General features: G+C 44.0%; 1 protein-coding gene across 5 annotated transcripts in view; it reads left to right on the top strand.

Moving 5' to 3' along the window:
• The window catches only part of smoc1 (SPARC related modular calcium binding 1), a 184,954-nt gene that overhangs the window by 80,599 nt on the left and 83,846 nt on the right, over nucleotides 1-20,509 (top strand). For all 5 annotated transcript variants that reach the window (XM_078406264.1, XM_078406266.1, XM_078406263.1 and 2 more), the window contains exon 9: nucleotides 6,138-6,220. In XM_078406264.1, coding sequence (XP_078262390.1) covers nucleotides 6,138-6,220 — 83 coding nt within the window. The remainder of the gene's footprint in view (nucleotides 1-6,137; nucleotides 6,221-20,509) is intronic.

Raw genomic sequence — 20,509 nt, 5'->3', positions numbered from 1 at the left:
TGCAATAGATGAGGTTGGAGGAGGTGCAGGTGAACCTCTGTCTCACCTGGAAAGAATGTTTGGGTCCTTTGATGGAGTTGAGGGGGGAGGTAAAGGGACAGGTGTTGCATCTCGTGCGGTTGCAAGGGAAAGTGCCCGGGGTTAGGGTGGTTTGGGTAGGAAGGGACGAGTGGACCAGGGAGTTGCGGAGTCCCTAGAAGATGATGGCTTTAACCCAAGGTCCATGCTAGAGCAGTAGTAGGGGTTATCAGTCCAAGGCACGTTGACAAATTTGATCCCAAATTGGCTTGGTAATAGGAGGCAGAGAAAATAGTGGTGGGTTAATTCAAGACCAAGGTATCAGTGCTAGGTCTCTTGCTGTTTTGTTATAAACATTAACAATGTGAATATAGCAGATAGGATTAACAGGTTCTCAGATGATACAAAGAAAGGCGATATTAAATGCAGAGAGAGTCTCCATCTCCCTCTCAGGGAGGGCGATCCAGATTCAAACCGGTCAGGCAAACGCCTCCGCTGTCACGCTGTGAAAACAGAGAGGAGGAGACGGAGTTTCTTCCCACAGGCCATCAGGACTGTTAATTCTCATATCACCAGGGACTAATTTAATTTACTGTATTAATTTATTTTTTGTGTTAAATTTATTTTTTTCTATTCTGTTTTGTAATTTTAGCACAATCCACAGGCATTGCCACTTTAATTTCACTGCACATCTTATGTGACAAATAAAGTAGACTTGACTTGACTTGACTTGACTTGACTCTAGGTGATAAGTTCTCCCTATGATTCCTCTAAACCTCTGGTTTTATATACCTCTGCTAAGGGAAAATGCTTTCTTACCACTTACGCAACCATGCCCCTTGTCTGATTGACTCTCTGCTTTGAGTTTCATGGGGCCCCTTCACAATTCAGATCGTTCTTACTGAAGAGAGGCCTTACTGTTAGGCAGAGAGCGAGATTGTGCAAAACCATTAGTGGTTCAGTGTAAATCAAGCTGCAAATAGGACAATACAGCTCACCCCCTCCATGACACACTGGTCAACCTGAGCAGTACAGACTGGTTCCACCAAGATGCAGTACAGAACGCCACAGGAGATCCTTCTTCCCTGCGGCTATCAAACTGCACAACTCCTCACCCTTCTGTCGTGGGGTATACTGACTGACTCCTCTCCCTCCTCACCTCTCTCCTTCCCTCCCCAATCTACGCACATCCCCAATCCTTTCCACCTGTCACTTTTTCATGTTTCATGTATGCTGTGTTTTATGACGGTTGGCAGATCTATTTCCCTCCTGGGATAAATAAAGTTCTATCGTATCGTATCATATCGTAAATTCTGCAGATTCACAGCTTTCAGCATATCTGCTAATCACCGGAGTTTGCTGACTGATTCGGGACCACATTACATTGTTAACACAGCACTACCTTTCCGGTAAGATTCAGCCCAGTAAATATGTAATGCCTGCTGCTTGAATAATGCTCCATTCTCTGCAATGAGCTCACACTTTAAAGAGACACTATCCCTGTGGGGGTTGTCGACAGCTCAACTTATACAAAATATATCGAAGAAGTTTAAAGTTCCAACTATTGCAGAATTAACCGGAACACATTCCAGCCCATTGAATGATGTCAAGGTGTTTGCAATTAGTGACAGGATGGCTGAAGAACTAATTTAACAACATGATCAACCTCTTCTGTTTTTGGCAACTGTTATCATAAAATTTATAGAAACAAAGAACTGCAAATGCTGGCTAATACACAAAAGGACAAAAAGTGCTGGGGCAATTCAACAAGTCAGGCAGCATCTCTGGAGAACATGGATAAGTACTGTTTTGGGTCTCTGTTTCTACATTTTGTTCTTTGTACTATGTTTATCTATTCTGTTGTGCCGCTGCAAGTAAGAATTTCATTGTTCTGTTTTGGGACATATGACAATAAAGTACTCTTGACTCTTTTGTGTATTAACCGGCATTTGCAGTTCTTTGTTTTTACAATGAGTCTGAAGAAAGGTCTCGACCTGAAAGCCACCTATCCATGTTCTCCAGGGATGTTAACTGACCTGCTGAGTTACTCCTGCTTTTTGTGTCTATCTTCGGTTAAAACCAGCATCTGCAGTTCCTTCCTACTCTGTGTCCTTGTTTTGAGAACACAATTTGTGTTGAATGGCCATCGGGGATTGGCAGGGTCTGGTGTTGATGATACAGATTTCCCTCGCTCTGGATAAATGTCATTTACAAAGCAGCACTGGGGAAGAGAGGACTATTCTGCTGAGACGGACTCCAATTAAACCAGGCTGGAACCAGCATGTTGGCAAATTGATTATCTAGGACTGCAGGGAATAGAATGGAAGTTAGATTTCGGGTGAGGAAGAAGGTTTGTGATTTTAAACAAAATGGTCAGGGCCAAACAACAAAGCAGCAGATACAAACGTAGTAATACAGGATGGGACAGAGGACTGGAAAGTGCTTGCATACAATTTAATAAGGTTAAAGCATCTCTCTCATACCCAAATAGTCTTTCTGTTAGACCATATACATTATCATGTCTAATAACCTGGCTCCCATACAGCATGGTTAGAAGACACAATGTGCTGGAGTAACTAAGTGGGTCAGGCAGCATAAGGTCATAAGTTCTCGGAACAGAATTAGGCCATTCGGCCTATCAGGTTTACGCCGCCATTCAATCGTGGCTGACCTATCTTTCCCTCTCAACCCCATTCTTCTGCCTTCTCCCCATAACCCCTGACACCCTTACTAATCGAGAATCTATCAATCTCTACCATAAAAAGATTCATTGATATCCTGTACAGCCGTCTGTGGCAATAAATTCCAAAGATTCAACACCCTCTGATTAAAAAAAATTCCTCCTCATCTTTCTAAAAGTGCGTCCTTTTATTCTGAGGCTATGGCCTCTTGTCCTCGACTCTCCCACTTGTCGAAACATCCTCTCCACATCCACTCTATCCAGGCCTTTCACTACTCGGTAAGTTTCAATGAAGTCCCCCTGATTGGATCCATGTTCTCCAGGGATGCTGCTTGACCTGCTGAATTAATCCAGTACTTTGTTTCTCCCTTTGTAACCAGCATCTGCAATTCCTCGTTTCTAATATTATTGAGTTTCTCTGTACAAAAATCAAAATGTCAGTCTCAGAGTCATCGTTGCAAAACTTCAGTCACTGCCCTCTGTGCTGGAGGAATTGCGCAGGTTCCGCATGTGTAGAGAGAATGGACAGATGAGAAGGGTCCAGGCACAAAAGGGCGTCTGTCCACTTCTCTCGATGGAGGCTGCCTGACCACTGGGTTCATCCAGCACTTTGCATTTTTCCCCAAAGTTTGGATTCATTTAGCCAGCTCGTCTGGCATCCCATGTACCTTAAGGAATATAAAGGAGTGTAGCAATGGTACATCTTTAACACCGCCTCAGCCTTCAGTCAACCAGTACACAATGTACAAGTAAAAGCTGCACAGGACTGTGAGGATTAAATGGGAAAAAATGTGATGTGTAAACACTATTTGCTTCCCTGCGTCTATGATTATGTATCGCTGCTACAGACTTTTAGTCTTTACTTCAGAGATACAGCGCGGAAACAGGCCCTTCGGCCTACCGAGTCCGCACCGACCAGCGATCACCCCACACAGTAGCACACTATCCTACACACTAGGGACAATTTACAATTTTACCTAAACCAGTTAACCTACAAAGCTACATGCCTTTGTGGTGCGGGGGAAAACCCACGCGGTCACAGGGAGAACGTACAAACTCCGTACACACAACACCTGAGGTCAGGATTGAACCCGGGTCTTTGGCCCTGTAAGGCAACAACTTTATTGTTGCTTCACTATGCACCCCCGAAGTGTGGATTTTAGTATGGATTTAAGCAGTGTCTTCCAATTGAAATCTGCTGCTAACCAAGAATTATTTGTGACCCACTGGCTGAGGCTTAATCTGGTCAGATGTTGTTAGAGGTGTTAAAGTTCTTTTCTTCTTGATGTCACATTGCTTTGTGATTACACCAAGCCCCACAGGAGCCGGTGAAAGTTCACGAGGTGCTGGGTCAGTGTGGTGCATGCACCAAGTGGTTTTACAGTGTCGTTAGGTGACAGTGGTCTTGTTTGGCTCTGTACAAAGACTGGCTCATATCCAGTGGTATGATCACAGAATTACAGGTGGCACAGGTTGTGCTGGTGTAGCAGCTATCTGATTGAAATGTGTCGGCAGTCACGATCAACACAATATCACTGCTACAGCTAGCTTGACAAACAGAAGGTTCAGAAATATTCAAAGAAACTAATCAGTGGTAGAGTTGCTGTCTTACAGCGCCAGAGACCCGGGTTCGATCACGACTACGGGTGCTGTCTGTACGGAATTTGTACTCAACAAATTTGTACGTTGTCCTCGTGGGTTTTCTCTGAGATCATTGGTTTCCTCCCACTCTCCAAAGACTTACAGGTTTGCAGGTTAATTGACTTGGTATAAGTGTGAATTGTCCTAAGTGTGTGTAGGATAGTGTTTAATATGCAGGGATCGCTGGTTGGTGCAGACGGTGGGTCAAAGGCCCAGTTTCCGCGTTGTATCTCTAAACTTAACTAAACTCGACAGGTCAGTTAGCATGTGTGGAGAAAATGGACAGATGAGAAGCGTCTCGGCTTCTAAAATAGCTTCTCAGTGCATGTTACTCAACAAATACTGTGGGTCCCAATCAATGCAATGGATATGGGGAAATAAAACCATTACCCACCATGAACCAGATGGGCCACGGAAAGCAAACATCATTGTAGTTTAGCTTAGTTTATTGTCACAGGTACCGAGATACAGTGAAATACTTTTGTTGCTTACTAACTAGTCAGCAGAAAGACAATACATGACTACAATTGAGCCATCCGCAGTGTACAGATACGTAATAAAGGGAATAACGTTTAGTGCAAGAAAAGTCCAGTAAAGTCAGATCAAAGATAGTCCGAGGGTCTCCAGTGAGGTAGATAATAACTCCGGATTGCTCTCTAGTTGTTGATGGGGTGGATCAGCTGCCTGATAACAGCTGGGAAGAAACTGTCCCTGAATCTTGACATGTGCATTTTCACACTCTGTACTTTTGGCAATAATTCAACTCATAAAAGGTATGAGAATCATCAAGGTATGATGCTGGCTAGCTGTTCATACTTGACTAATATCTCAGTGACCCAAATTCATATTTGCAACCGTAGCTTCAGTATATAATTTGCATTATAGAAACATAACTAGTCATTAGTACTAATGCCTGTAGAACTGCTGGATTGTTGTAAACATCCAATGGTTCATAATGTCCTTCAGGAGATGATCTATCCATTCTGGCAGTAGGTGGGAATGTGGAGTTGGGGTCATAGACAGATTAGCACTGAATACAGAACAAGCTTGAAGGACTGAGTGGACTCCTCCTGCATCTAAAGTGGCATTGATACGACTCCAGACCGACAGTGGTGTGTTTGACCCTGAGATGGCCTGGCATTCCCATCTGGTGATGAAATGAACGCCAGGCTTACCCCCTCTTTTTTAATCCATTACAAAAATATAATCCTGGGTTACTGGGAGTGATGGTCACTTTGGAGTTCAGTGTGAACATTAGCAGAGTGAGGAGATGTACTGCTCGAACTGATTAGATAATCATCTGTGAACATCAAAAAACTGCAGGACACTGAGAAGATCAGGTAGCATCTGTGAAAAGAGAACCAGGGATAACGTTTCGGGTCAAACACCCTTTGCCAGAATTATTGCCCATCTCATGAAAGGGAAGAAGGAGGGGGAGGAAATAGGAGGACTGGGGAGGGAGGGGAAGATTCTGGGGAGGGAGTGAGAGCAAAAGCCCATGGAAGGTAGGGGAGAGGAGGACCAGGGCTGGGAAGTTGTAGAAGGCAGGACATGGGCACGGAAGTGAAGGAGAGGACCAGAGCAATAATGGTGCCCCTCGGTACGAGATTGTGCACAGTCACTTCGTTGTTGAACTCAGATGCCTAAGATGGGAATCCACTCTTGTCTTGTTCGACAGCTGGATTAGTTTAGCAATCCTGACCACATTAGAATCAGCTTAGTCACAGATCACAAGAGGGTTGGCACCAGGCCCACAGGTTCTGGTGTGCGTTCTGAGCGTTGCCCTTGTTTCTTCCAGATACCAAACGCCAGACTGTGACAGCAACGCCCGGTCCAAGCTCATAGAGGGCGATGACCCATTCAAGGACAAGGAACTACAAGGTAAGTCCTCACCAATACAGCAGGGAGTGATCAGTGCGGAGAAACCACTTGCACATCTTGCAACCCTTGAGCAGTTGTGCATGATTTCCCTATACAAGTGCCTCATGTGATTTGGCTAATTGACATTTAATTGGTTGCAGACGCAACTCTCCAAAATGTTGATGGTTGATTACGAGAAAAAAAATGCTCTCCATTTGAAATGTAAAGAAAATCTTTTTAATAGTAAAAAAGAATTGATGTACATAGAACAGGAACTCAACTTAGAGTTGTTCAGATTTAAAGGCATGATCCTTGAAATCGTACCAAGCTTTTCTTCTTGAGTTTCTTAGTTAGTAGGATAGGTGTAGAGGGCTATGGGCCGAACGCCAGCAGATGGGATTAGTGTTTGATGGGGCATGTTGGTCGGCATGGGAAAGTTGGGCCGAAGGGCCTGTTGCCACGTTGTACGACTTCATGTTTCTCTATGAATACTGATCCAAACAGGTTAAGGAATCCCCAGAAACAACTTGTGAACATGTATGAGAATGAAACAGTGGTGTTTGGGATCCTTTTGTAATGAAACATCATTATTGAACAACTAATTGTTCAATAATTGAAGGCATTGCTTAAAAATTCTGTGGAGGTGAATGAATGTGATCTGAGTCAGTACAAAGATGGTCTATAGAACAAATTATTGGTGTGCCACAATACTGGAAACTAAGCAGTTCAACTGGTCCCAGTGAATATACGGAAACCGCAGTGGCTCAGCAATGCCTTAAATCTACCTGACGAGAAATATTCAGTAAAGCGGATTATGGGGGGGATGAGGAGAGGAGGCGAGGGGAATGACCTTATGATATTTTATGCAGGTTTAACACAAAGCAGCTTTAAATTTCTCTGAGCCACAAAACCCCAGACAAAATCTGAAGTTAAATGATCTTAATTCAGTTAAAAGTCAATTTTCCAATACATTATGCTCTATCTAGCCATGAAATATGATTATCCCCATTTGCAAAGTAGATCTTAAAATCTACTCTGAAATTGCCACTCATCAGTTAGCCGCTTAATCACGTGGAATTATTTATTAGCATCTCCCCGCACGGATTCTGTTTTGCACATGTACTGCTAGTTGCCATAAAACTGATATTCTTTGATCGTGAGTTTGATTGTCTGTTCTAATATTTTCCCTCTGAGACTTGTGTTCTGTTAGACGTCTGGAATGATTTACTGCACCCCTGATGCAATCTGTGGCTGGAAGCGCGAGTGTGCAGGTTGGACTCCAGTAACCCTTGGAGTTGTTGGGCCCCCTTCTGCAAACTCCCCTATCACCAAGCCGACAGCCTTGGCTGAAAATGACCGGGACACTTTCTGCATTGACTAGGTGCTCCTTGCTACTCTGCGATGGTGGGTCCCATCAGTGGGTTCCAGGGTGTGAGTAGAAATTGGGAAAATGACAATAGGTGGACTGCAGCAGCGGAGGTGGTTGAGGGGAGGAAGCTGCAAGACCATCAATGTTTGATTCGTGCAGGGAGATGGGAGATAGGGTGAGCTACAGTATTTAGTTTATTTTCTTGTCACGTGTACCGAGGTAGAGTGAAAAGCTTTTTTGTTGCGTACTATCCAGTCGGCGGAAAGACTATACATGATTACAATCAAGCTGAAGACAGTGTACAGAGGCAGGATAAGTGGAATAACGTTTAGTGCATGATAAAGTCTAGTAAAGTCTGATTAAAGATAGTCCGAGAGTTTCCGATGAGGTAGTTGGTAGGTCAGGACTGCTTTCCAGTTGGTGACAGGATGGTTCAGGTGGGAAGAAACTGGGTTGGGTTTGGTTTGGTTTGGTTTAGTATAGTATTGTCACGTGTACCGAGGTACAGCAAAAACCTTTTTGTTGCGTGCTAGTCAGTCAGCAAAAAGACTTAACATGATTACAATCCACAGTGTACAGATACAGGATAAGCATGCAACATCTAGTGCAAGATAAAGTCCAGTAAAGTCCAATTAAAGAAAGTTCAAAGGTCTCCATTGAGGTAGATAGGGGGGTCAGGACTGCTCTATTATTGGTGAGAGGCTAGTTCAGTTGTCTGATAACAGCTGGGAAGAAACTGTCCCTGACGCTGGAGGTGGACTTTCACACTTCTGTACCTCTTGCCTGATGGGAGAGGGGAGAAGAGGGAGGGGAAGGGGGAATGATCTATGTTGTATCATTGCATGCTGCCAATGATGTTCAGTGATGTTGTGGTGTCGGTAATGACAACATTCCAACAAAAAACTTCTTTTGTGCAGCATTTCTCACAGCCTCCAACTTATGTCAGTGTTAAATGAAGAACTTCATGTGGTCCAGTCACCATTCATCTGAAGAGCAGGAACTAAATAGCACACAGAAAGCAGCAACGTGATAGTGACCAGTTAGTCTGTGTTCATGAACTCTATAGAAGATTAAATGTTGGCCAGAATAGCTACCTGGTGAGTCCTTGGTTTGGAATAGTGTTATAGGTCGTTTAGATCGACGTCAGAGTAAACATGGCCACAATGTCCATTCCTCCTGCCCTCCCCGTTGCACTGGAGGGTCAAACTAGATTTTTCTGTTCAACTGCTAAGATTAGAACTCTCAATCTCCAATGCAAGAGTGTTAACAGAGCCACCATGGTTAAAAAAAAGACCCAAAGTGCTGGAGTAACTCAGCGGGTCAGGCAGGATCTCTGGAGAGCATGGATAGGTGACGGAAGAAGATGGATTCAGATTGCAGAAGGGTCTCGACAGGAACATCACCTGTCCATGTTCTTCAGAGATGCTGCCTGACTCATTGACTTACTCCAGCACTTTGTGCCTATTTTTGTAAACCAGCATCTGCAGTTCTTTGTTTCTACATAGAACGACTATGGTGTTTGGACCCCTTCAACAACTGTGCGGCACAGTGATGCAGCTTGTAGAGCTGCTGTCGCACAGCACTAGAGACCAGGGTGTGTTCCTGACCTTGGGTGCTGTCTATATGGAGCATGTATGTTCTTCCTGTGACCATGTGGGTTTCCTCTGGTTTCCTCCCACATCCTAAAGACGTGCAGGTTTGTAGGTTTTATTACACTGAAGATGGACACAAAATGCTGGAGTAACTTAGGGGGACAAGGAGCATCTCTGGAGAGAAGGAATGGGTGACGTTTCGGGTCGAGTCAGAAGCAGGGTCTTGACCCGAAACATGACCTATTCCTTCTCTCCAGAGATGCTGCCTGTTCCACTGAGTTACTCCAGCATTTTGTGTCTATTTCAGGTTTGTAGGTTAATTGGCCTCTGTAAGGTGGAGGGCAGTATAATTTGAGAGTTGCGCCATGGGGCTCACACTTAACATTAGCAACCAGACAACATTTCTCCCATTCCTTTTCTCAATCTCATTATTCAACAACCAAATCCACATTAGAAAAGTGGAAAAAACCCACTAATACACTGTATTTATAAGGGCGGCACAGAAAATGTAAAGATTACAATATGAATCATGCGTACTCTGAAAACGGTGTGTGTTGTTGGCCCATTGTGTAAATAACATATATATATTTAAACTTGAATCCAGTCTTCCTTTAGAGAGATTTATGCTTAGTCAGAAAATTGATGTTTTTATTTCTCTTTCAACATGGTTACAGATTTCATACCCAGGAGTGAATTGACTTTTCCTTGTTTTTTTTATATAACCTTAATTTTTGTGGTTTAAAACGAAAATTCCAAGCACACAATTGTTGGCCTGCTATCTTGTGCCCTCCATTAACGTGAGACTGCCCATATTTAGCAGGTTGTGCCCTGCATTATCTGCATAATTGGCTATTCATTCATTATTTCTGTGCCCACTGGTCCAATCCACAAATGTCTTGGATTTTAGCATTTGTGTTCCTGTGTTTGGATCTCTGGTATCGCCTGTCCTTCTTTCTGCAACTTACTTCAGCTCTCCTGTCTGATCTGGTTACCTCAAGCCATGGCCTTTTGTGTATTTCTCAGCTTCTACATTTCCGATTGTCAGCAGAGGTATCTCCCATTGAGAGATGACCCTTTTCATCTCTGATCAGTTTGATGTCCTTTGGGCAGCACAGTAGTGCAGCGGTAGAGTTGCTTCCTTACAGTGCTTGCAGTTCTGGAGACCCGGGTTCGATCCTGACTATCTGTACAGAGTTTGTATGTTCTCCCCGTGACCTGCGTGGGCTTTCTCCGAGATCTTCAGTTTCCTCCCACACTCCAAAGATTTGTAGGTTAATTGGCTTGGTACAAGTGTAAAATTGTCCCTAGTGCATGTAGGATAGTGTTGATGTGTGGGGATCGCTGGTTGGCGCGGACTCGGTGGGCAGAAGGGCCTGTTTCCGCGCTGTATCTCTAAACTAAACTTTCATCTGAGCAGGATAAAAAAATTAGAGTTATAAATGCAGGATACTGTCTCTCAGATTGCAAACCAGAGCCACTCAGAGTTGTACGGCACAGAAACGGGCCCATCGGCCCACAAGGTCCCTGCTGACCTTTTGCCCACCTAATCCCATTTGCCTGCATTGGATCCATATCCATATACGAAATAGAATTTTCCTATTCAAGTGCCTCTTCAAATAACTCTTAAACATAGTGTCTGATGCCAATATCTTCTCTGGCAGCATGTTCCAGATTTTAGCCACTCTCTGTGTAAATAAAAACTATTCTCCTCAAATCCCTTTTAAAATTCTTTCCTCTCGCCTTAATCGTATGCTCTCTTGCTTTTGATACCCCTGCCAAGGGAAAAAAAAATCTCTGACTATCTTCCATATCCATGCTTCTGGTAGTTTTATATGCTTAGAAATATATACCTCTGTTAAGTCATTCCCTCAGCCTTCTTTGCTCCAGGGAAAAGAAACCCTACCTATCCAATCTCTCTGCATTACTAAAGACCACCCAATTCCGACATTGTTCCGGTTAATCTCCTTTCAAGCGTCAGAGTCGAATCAAAGGTGTTTTTTTTTACCATATATCACTTTAGGCTCTCGCCCAAATTACCTCCTTTCCTATAGATTAGGAAGCAGAACTGCACACAATACTCCAAGTGCAGTCTAATCACTGTCTTGTAAGATGTGATATAATGCCTCAACATTTATATTCTATGTCAGGACCTCAAAAGGCAAGCATAGCATATGGCTTTTTCAGCACCATATTTGCTACCTGTATTGCCACTTTCAGGGAACTGTGGATTTGAACTCCAAGGCCTCTTGTTCATCAATATTCTTCCGCACCCTATCTCTTTTTGACTGCTTCATGTCTGGATTTAATTTCAATGCCCTGCCCCACTTGGTGTCTGATCAATATCCCACTGTAGCCTTGGACAACTTGGACACTTTCTTTGCTATCCACCTTTCTTTGCTATATTGAACATCGCCAATTTTTGTATCATCCATAATTAGAATTCCTTTATTGTCGTTGCAACAGGTACAACAAAATTAAAAATAGCAATCCTGACAGTGCGTAACACGAAAAATAAAACATATATGCAATAAATGCAAAACAGAATAAATACAAATGTATTAAATACAAAAGTTTTAACAGTGTGACCTAGTGCAGAAAGTAGTGTTCAGTTCTCGTATGGCCCTGGGGTAAAAACTGTTCTTGAGTCTGTTTGTTCGGGATTTGATCGACCTGAAACATCGACCAGAGGGCAGAAGAACAAACAGACGGTGGCCGGGGTGGGATGGGTCTTTTATTATTTTGCCCGCTCTGCTGAGGCAGCGTAGGCTGAACAGGTGCTCCAGGGAGGGCAGTGAACAGCCGATGATCTTCTGTGCCGTCGTGATGACCCTCTGAAGGGCCTTCCTGTCCTTTTCTGAGCTTAAACATGCCAATCAGTACAGGACAGGTTTAGAGGAATATGGGCCAAATGCAGGCAGGTAGGACAAATGTAGATGGGACATGTTGGTCAGTTTGGGCAAGTTGGGCTGAAGGGCCTGTTTCCACACTGTAAACACTACAACACCAAACAATAGGGGTCCCAGCACCGATCCCTGCAGTATGGCACTGGTCACAATCTTTCACCGCCAGCCTCTACCTCCTCTCACCAAGCCAATATGGAACCAGTTAGTCAGCTTGCTTTAACCTTCTGCACCACTTGACCTTTGGGAACATTGTCAAATGCCTCACTAAAGATGGTGCAGTCAATTCATCAGTCTCATTACTTAGACAATGGATATCTGGCTGTTCGGTGAAAGTTGCAGGTCTGTGGTACAGAGTGTCCGATGCTGGGATCCATTTTAGGTAGAAATAAAGAATTGCAGATGTTGATTTATACCAAAGATGGACATACAGTGCTGGAGTAACTCAGCGAGTCAGATAGCATCTCTGGAGAATGAAGAAGGGTCCCGACCCAAAACATTACCAATCCTTTCTATCCAGAGATGTTGCTTGACCAGCTGAGTTACTCCAGCACTTGTGTCTATCCACATTGGGTAAGTTCATGTGATAGGAGCCGAATTAGGCCATTCGGCCCATCAAGTCTACTCTGCCATTCAATCATGGCTAATCTATCTTTCCCTCTCAACCCCATTCTCCTGCCTTGTCCCTATAAAGCCTGACACCCGTACTAATTAGAAAGTAGGTTCCTTTTAAGTGCAAAACTTTCCATCCCAGCGTCCCTCCCTTGGGTGCCCGTCTTCACGTTCCTGTCCCAACCCCACTTGACACCCCAAACCTCCCCACTGCTGGTGAACGAGAAGGTTGCCAATCCAGCTGTCATGCTGAAGTGCCCTGACTGGGGGAGAGTGGTGGAAAATAGGCAAAACCTCTGAGCAAAAAAATTCCACAGGCTGGATTATGCAATCACAGCTGACTTCATTACTAATCAGGCGACAATCGTGTGAATCTGACAACAGTTCCTTGAAAATTCAATTACACATAAATAATTAACAGCAGGCATAAATTGTTATAGCAAACATAAACATTCCTCGCAGTGTAATCATTAGTTTGGTTGATTTAATACCCGCGACACAAAGTGTCCCCACTGAAGGAAATTCTTTTTAAATCTGAAGATGTATTTAATATCTGTATTTATTTGGTTGAATTAGGACGGTAGATTTAGTGGTATGTTGTGTAGTTTTTGGCAACCATCCATTCAATTCTTTGACAAAATGCCCGTGCTAGATGGGACAGGCTCCACCATGTTTAATAGCATTTGATGAATAGCTGTTTTATGGACCCTCGTGGTTTTTAAGACATGCTCCATCCAGCCACGGAGTGAGAAACCTTATACCGCTCCTATCTGCCAAAGATGAGAACTAGTAATTGGTCTGGTTTGAATTCCACAACCACAACAAAGACTGGGCAAACTCGGAGACTAAAGAATAATGGTAAAGGTCACCTTGAGTGCGCCAATCCTCACAGCACTGAACTTGTTGCTTTGCGAATCAAATGTGTAGGAAGGAACTCCAGATGCTGGTTTACACTGAAGATAGACACAAAATGCTGGAGTAACTCAGCAGGACAGGCAGCATCTCTGGATGGAAGGAATAGGTGATGTTTTGGCTTGAGACCCTTCTACAGACTGAGTCTGAAGAAGGGTCTTGACCCAAAACATCACCCATTCCTTCCCTCCAGAGATGCTGCCTGTCCTGCTGAGTTACTCCAGCATTTTGTGCCTTTCTAATCAACGTGGATTGTTGATGAGTAATTTCGAACACTCTTACATTTTTCCGGTGCCCAATTTGACAAAGAATTATTGTTCCTGTCAGATTTTCTTGCAGCTTCTTCTACCCATTTGCTTTGTAGAAGGCTTCCTATTTCTTCTTGCAGGACACCGAGTTAAAAGCAATACTTGCAGGGCTTTAGATTTTAGAGTTACAGCATGGAAAGAGGTCCTTCAGCCCACCGAGTCTGCGCCGACCAGCGATCACCCCGTACACCAGCACTGTCCTACACACAAAGGACAATTCACAACTTTTACCAAAGCCAAAATAACCTATAAACCTGCACGTCTTTGGAATGTGGGAGGAAAAACGGAGAAACCCATGCAGGTCACGGGGAGAACATAAAACTTCGTACAGATAGCACCCATGGTCAGGATCGAACCCATGTCTCTGGCAGTGTAAGGCAGCAACTCAACCGCTGCGCCACCGTGCCACCCTCCTATTTCTTCTTACAGGGCACTGAGTTAAAAGCAATACAACGCAGGGCTCATTCTGACCTCTGTCATAGTAAGAGATTACCAGGTGGATAAGGGTAAAGAATGAAGGATATGCTCAAACGATCCTTGCAAGGGGAACAATTACAATGTTCCAACTGCATCCTGGCAATCTCTGGTCCTTGTCCACTGACAGTGGTGAAGGAGCATTTGGGATGGTATTTGGAAGATTGAGGCTATGCCTTGTGATCACGCAGAAGCCTTGCGTAGAAGGAGGAGCACTTCTTCACACATTCCCTCCCTCTCGGGCGCCTCTTGCCCTATCCGTTGGCAACTTTGCAATTCCCACATTGGCCTCACCAGACACCTCAGGACTCACAAAACCGGGTGAAATCAAGTTCTCCCTGATCCCGAGAGGCAGCCCAATAGGATGATGCACATCTTCCAAGTCCTCGCTGTAAAATGGCCATTTTACCCCCTTCCATTTTAACATGCCATGTTTATGACCTTCCTGAATAAAAATGAGCCACTGCTAATAGAGAACTGAACAGCTCCTGGGGAATATTGCAATACTGACAGTGATAAGTCTTTTATTCAACTGTATCTAATATATGTGCCTCGGGGGAAATGAAGCAAGATTTGTTTCCTGGTATTGCTTGGCAAAGTGCCTCGCATTACGATCCTGAAGAGTATTTTTATATGTTTAGTTATAAGTTTACTTTAGAGATACAGTGCGGAAACAGGCCCACCGAGACCGCGCTGACCAACAATCCCTGCATTCTTACACCAGCACTATCCTACACACTAGGGGCAATTTGCAATTATACCAAACCAATTAACCTACAAGCCTCTACATCTTTGGACTGTGGGAGGAAACTAGAGATCCTGGAGAAAACCCATGTAAGTCACGGGGAGAACGTACCAACTCCGTATAGACAAGTGCCCGTAGTCAGAATTGAACCCGGGTCTCTGGTGCTGTAAGGCAGCAACTCTACCTCTGCATCACCTGTCTTTTAGATTCATTTGGATGCATCATATGGAAACAGGCCCCTTAGTCCAACTCGTCCATACTAACCAAGAAGCCTGTCTACACCAATCCTATGTGCCTGCCTGTGGCCCATATTCCTACAAGTCTACCTATTTAAATGTCTTTTAAATATTATAATTATACCGGCCTCCACCCCATCTTTTTTGCAGCTGGTTCCATATACCCACGCCCCTCTATGAGAAAAACTTGCCCTTCAGATCCCCTTTATATCATTCCACTCTCACTTTAAACCTTGCCCCTTTGACCATCTATCTGACTGTGCCCCTCATAATTTTATGAACCTCAACAGGGTCACCCTTCAGTCTTCTTCGCTCCTGGGGAAAATACTCCTTATATATTCCATGTTTCCTTTGAATTAAGACTCCACTCCGGGCAATATTCCTGTGAATCGTTTTGGGACATTAGTCATAAAGTCATACAGCATGGAAACAAGCCCTTTGGCCCATCTTGCCCATGCTGACCAACATGTCCTAGCTACACTAATCCCACCTGCCTGTGTTTGGCCCATATCCCTCTAAACCTATCCTATCCATGTACCTGTCCAAATGTTTCTTGGTTTAATTCTCGAGCTTAATTCCCTCATCCCTATCGGAAGGAGTCTGGAACTACTCACAATACTCAATAGTCAATAGTGCTTTTTATTGTCACATATGTTAATTGTTAACACGGTGAAATTATTTTCCTTACAAACAATCCAATAGAGTATCACCATTCCCCCGACCCCCGATTAGCAAGTGTACTCAAAATGCCTATTTAGTTTAATCCATTTTTTTTTAATAGCCAAGAGAAAATCCCCTAAATTTTACTACAAAGAGTGAAGGCTAGAGCAGAAACAAACTTGTAATGGAAGATGTGGAGAGGAGGGGGGAAGGGGGAAATATTGTTAAGTATCATTAAGAAATATGACCTGGACTTGCACTGTGTGGAAGGAATAACAATGAGCGATCTCTGGCATGTTGTGCCACTCTGATTCCAAATTCTGTATGGATTCGTGCTGGGAACAGCCTGGAAAAGTCCCACAAGTTAATGAGGGAGATTCAGGTGGATTTACAAGTTGGCCTTGTGTACCCAAGTACTCAATGGAATGTGGAATGATTCTCACTGGTCCATGGAAATAAATCTGTCTTTTCATACTGATTTATCAACTCGGTGATAGGTCTCGCAATGTGGAAAAGGCTTTTAGAAAGTGCTTTGCAATACGAGATCCCTGGCCTGCTAGGCTTTGTGGGATCTGGCATCGAGGGCTACATTTTGGAAAGATCTGTAGTTGTATTGGAGTTACTGTATGACCAATTTACTGAGGAAGTGCTGTACTATCAATGAATCTTTCCAATGAATCTTTACACCCGAGTGGATAAAGTTCACAAAATGCTATGCATCCAGTTTTGAAACTGACAGATGAAGGTAACACCAGACTTCCTGAAAGTCATTTGGGTGAATACATGGTGCAGAAGCCAAGGATGGAGTTACTGAAAGGCCAGAGTGAGCCAGGATATGGGGGCTGGTCAGGTGTCAAGGTCATGAGGGGCCAGAGCTGGCCAGCTCTGGTTGGGAAAGCCCTGATCTGTGCCTGTGTTGCCAATTCTCTCAAAGCCACCGTCCCTTTGAGAGGCTGTACCTGGAAGCACACTTTTAGAAGCCTTGCACTCCTGTTGACCATTGAGCTTGCAAGTCATATGTCATTAGAAGACGTAGACGTTAGACTTTAGAGATACAGTGTGGAAACAGGCCCTTCGGCCCACCGAGTCCACGCTGACCAATGATCACCCTGTACACTAGCACTACACACTAGGGACAATTTACAGAATCCAATCAAACTATAATCCAGTACGTCTTTGGAGTGTTGGAGGAAACCGGAGCTCCTGGAGAAAACCCACGAGGTCACAGAGAGAACGTGCGCACTCCACACAGAACAGGGCCCGAGGTCAGGGTCGAAACTGGGCCTCTCTTGCTGAGAGTCAGCAGCTCTACCACTGCGCCACCGTGCCACCCTAATATGCCTAATATGTCTCATTGAAACCAGTATTCATCTTTCTAAGTGCCAGTGAAGTATTGGCCAGTCTAACTCAATCTCTTTTCATTATTCCTGATTTTGAGGGTTTTCTTTTGGCCAAATCCAAACATTCTTTTGTTGCATCATATCCAAGTTAAGTAGCTTCCCCTTTAGGCATGGAGACCAAACTCGTATACAATCCTCCAAGTGGAGTCTGCTGTAAAATTTCAGCACTTGGAGGAAACCCGAATGGTCACAGGGAGAATGTATAAACTCTGTACAGTCAGGATCGAACCCGGGTCCCTGGCACTGTAAGGCAGCAACTCTACCACTGCATTACTGTGCCGCTCTTTGGATATTGGATCGGAGTGATGTATTTAGTCGGTTAATAGGGCATTTGGAGAGAGAGGGTGTGAAATGTGAAGCTGTAGGAAATGTCCATCAAGTCAGGCAGTGCCAATGGAGAGAAGAAAATCTGAACCAATATCACAGATGATTGGCCAACAGCAGAGGCAGCTGGTTCTGATACAAACTGGGAAAGTATGTCATCTGAGGTTGTAGAATTTGTTAATGAGTTGGGAAGGATGCAACATGCCCAGGTGCAAGATAAAGTCTGTTCTTCAAGCTTGCTTTGGACCGTGTAACAGTGCAGTAGGCCACAGACAGAAAGGTTGGAGCAGGATGGGGAGGTAAAGCATCGGGGAAGCTTGGGTCACCCCTCGGACTGAATGCAGGCTCCGCAATGGGCTGCGGGTGGGGGACCCAAATTGCGTTGTGTTTCTCCAGTGTAGAAGGGATCATGCCATGGACATTGGTCCAGTACAATAGATAGGGGGAACAGTAAGTGAATTGCAGCTTCACCTGAAGGGGCTTTTTGGCCGTCAGGATGGTGGGATGGGACGAGATAAAAGAACATTCATTGTAAGTCATCGGAGCAGAATTAGGCCATTAGACCCATAGAGTCCACTCCTCCATATAATCATGGCTGATCTATCTTTCCCTCTCAACCCCATTCTTCTGCCTTCTCCCCGTAACCTTTGACACCCTTACTAATGAAGTGCTTGCCGATCTCTGCTTTAAATATACCCATTATTTTGGCCTCCACAGCCATCTGTGGCAAAGAATTCCACAGATTCACCACCCTCTGGCTAAAGAAATTCCTCCTCATCTCCTTTCTAAAGGTACGTCCTTTTATTCTGAGGCTGTGCTCTCTGGTACGAGACTCTTCCACATCTTAGTATCTGCAGAGTTTTTTAATGTTCATCTTGCTGGTAAACTCTTGTCCAATCTTACCATAACTTGTTACTTTAAAAGCGGCTTGCAGTTCCTATTTGGATTTATCACCACAGAAAGACGAATACCCAAGTTCATCTTTGTTTAATTAGCTGATGTTCTTCAATTCGGTATATATTTCAACATCATGAACACTAGTTTTGCCAAGGGATTCCAATTAATTCGCCCAGTGAAACTTCAGTAGCTGAAGTCTGACACCAGTTTTAAAGTTATGATCACTTAGCAAGCTGTGCCACAAAACAAAAATTGCGTTTACAGTTTTTGATCAAAACACAAAGTTCAGGAGGAACTCAGCAGGTCTGGCGGCATCTGGAAAAGGAATGGACAGGTAACGTTTTGAGTCGGGAACCTTCTTTAGACCTTGAGTGATGTTATACAGTTTGAAAATAACAATGTGATCACAGATTTCTATTTGGCTGCTGTTGCAACACAAGTGATAAAGATGCTTTGCTTTACAACATGCTAGGATATTTGAGATTCTCCATTGGTGTTACAATTTGGTTATTGCATAACAGATAACCTGCATTATAATGTTCCATGGTGGGGAAGGAGGAGGGGGGTGAATTATGTTGTTTTTGCCGATTGTTGCTATAACTGATTAAGGGGGAGGTAAATATGCACAGTATTTTTGGGCCCCATATCTGAGGAAGAATGTGCTGCCGTTGGACAGGGTCCAGAGGAGGTTTACGAAAATGATCCTGGAGATGATTGAGTTAGCATATAATGTTTGTTTGACGGCACTGGGCCTGTACTCACTGGAGTTTAGAAGGATGAGGGGAGATATCATTGAAAATTACTAAATAGTGAAACGCCTGGATAGAGTGGATGTGGAGACAATGGTTCCACTTGTGGGAGAGTTTCAGACTAGAGGGCATAGCTCAGAATAAAAGGACATGCGTTAGAAAGGAGACGAGGAGAAATTTATTTAATCATAGGGTGGCGAATCTGTGGATTTTTTCCCCATAGACGGTTGAAGAGGCCGTCATGGGGTATTTTTAAGGCGGAGATTGACAGATTCATGATTAGTACGAGTGTCAGGGGTCATGGGGAGAAGGCAGGAGAATGGGAAAGAGAGAGGGAAAGAGAGATCAGCATGATTGAATGGCAGAGTAAACTCGATGGGCTGAATGGCCAAATTCTGCTCATATGACTTATGTACATGAACTCAGAATTAGAAAAATGGCCAACAGTCTATGCTACCGTAGCACCGGCCTCTAACTTTATTAGTTCTAGTTTCTGGCTAACACTAGACTGTTACACTTTCTTCTTGCACCACCACTCTCTCTGGAAGTCATGGTCAAACACTGCCATAATAATTTAAAGCAAAGAAGTGAGTAAACAGGTTGAGTGCACAACAATACTCTGACATTGAGTGGCGGTAAACACAGACCGAGACAAGATTCACTCTGACCACCTAACATTCACTCCGTGAAGCAACAAACTCCCTAACCAGTCTGAAGAAGAAACATCACCCATTCCTTCCCTCCAGAGATGCTGCCTGTCCCGCTGAGTTCCTCCAGCATTTTGTGTCTATCTTCGGTTTAAACCAGCATCTGCAGTTCCTTCCTACACAAACTCGATCCTTTGTTCCCGATACGGACGGATGCCTTGGTTACAAAGGATTTTGTCCATTATAACCCAAATCTGTTATGAGGAGGTCCATATTAGTGAGAGTAGGCTATATTTATATTGTGCAATGCTGTCACCCTTCAGTTATTTACTTAAGGTGGGAAAGCAAAATTCATATTGCATTAATTGGTGACCAAGTGTGCCTCAGTACCATGCCTCACAGCACCATGTGGTTTACGATGGCCTTCCAGAATTGGGCTGTGTTGTGACTCGGTGCTTCTGCACCCACAAGCTGACAAGGGCAGC

This window comes from Rhinoraja longicauda, chromosome 10 (assembly GCF_053455715.1).
Source record: "Rhinoraja longicauda isolate Sanriku21f chromosome 10, sRhiLon1.1, whole genome shotgun sequence".
Lineage (NCBI taxonomy): Eukaryota > Metazoa > Chordata > Chondrichthyes > Rajiformes > Arhynchobatidae > Rhinoraja > Rhinoraja longicauda.
This window is presented reverse-complemented; position numbering and strand designations above follow the sequence as displayed.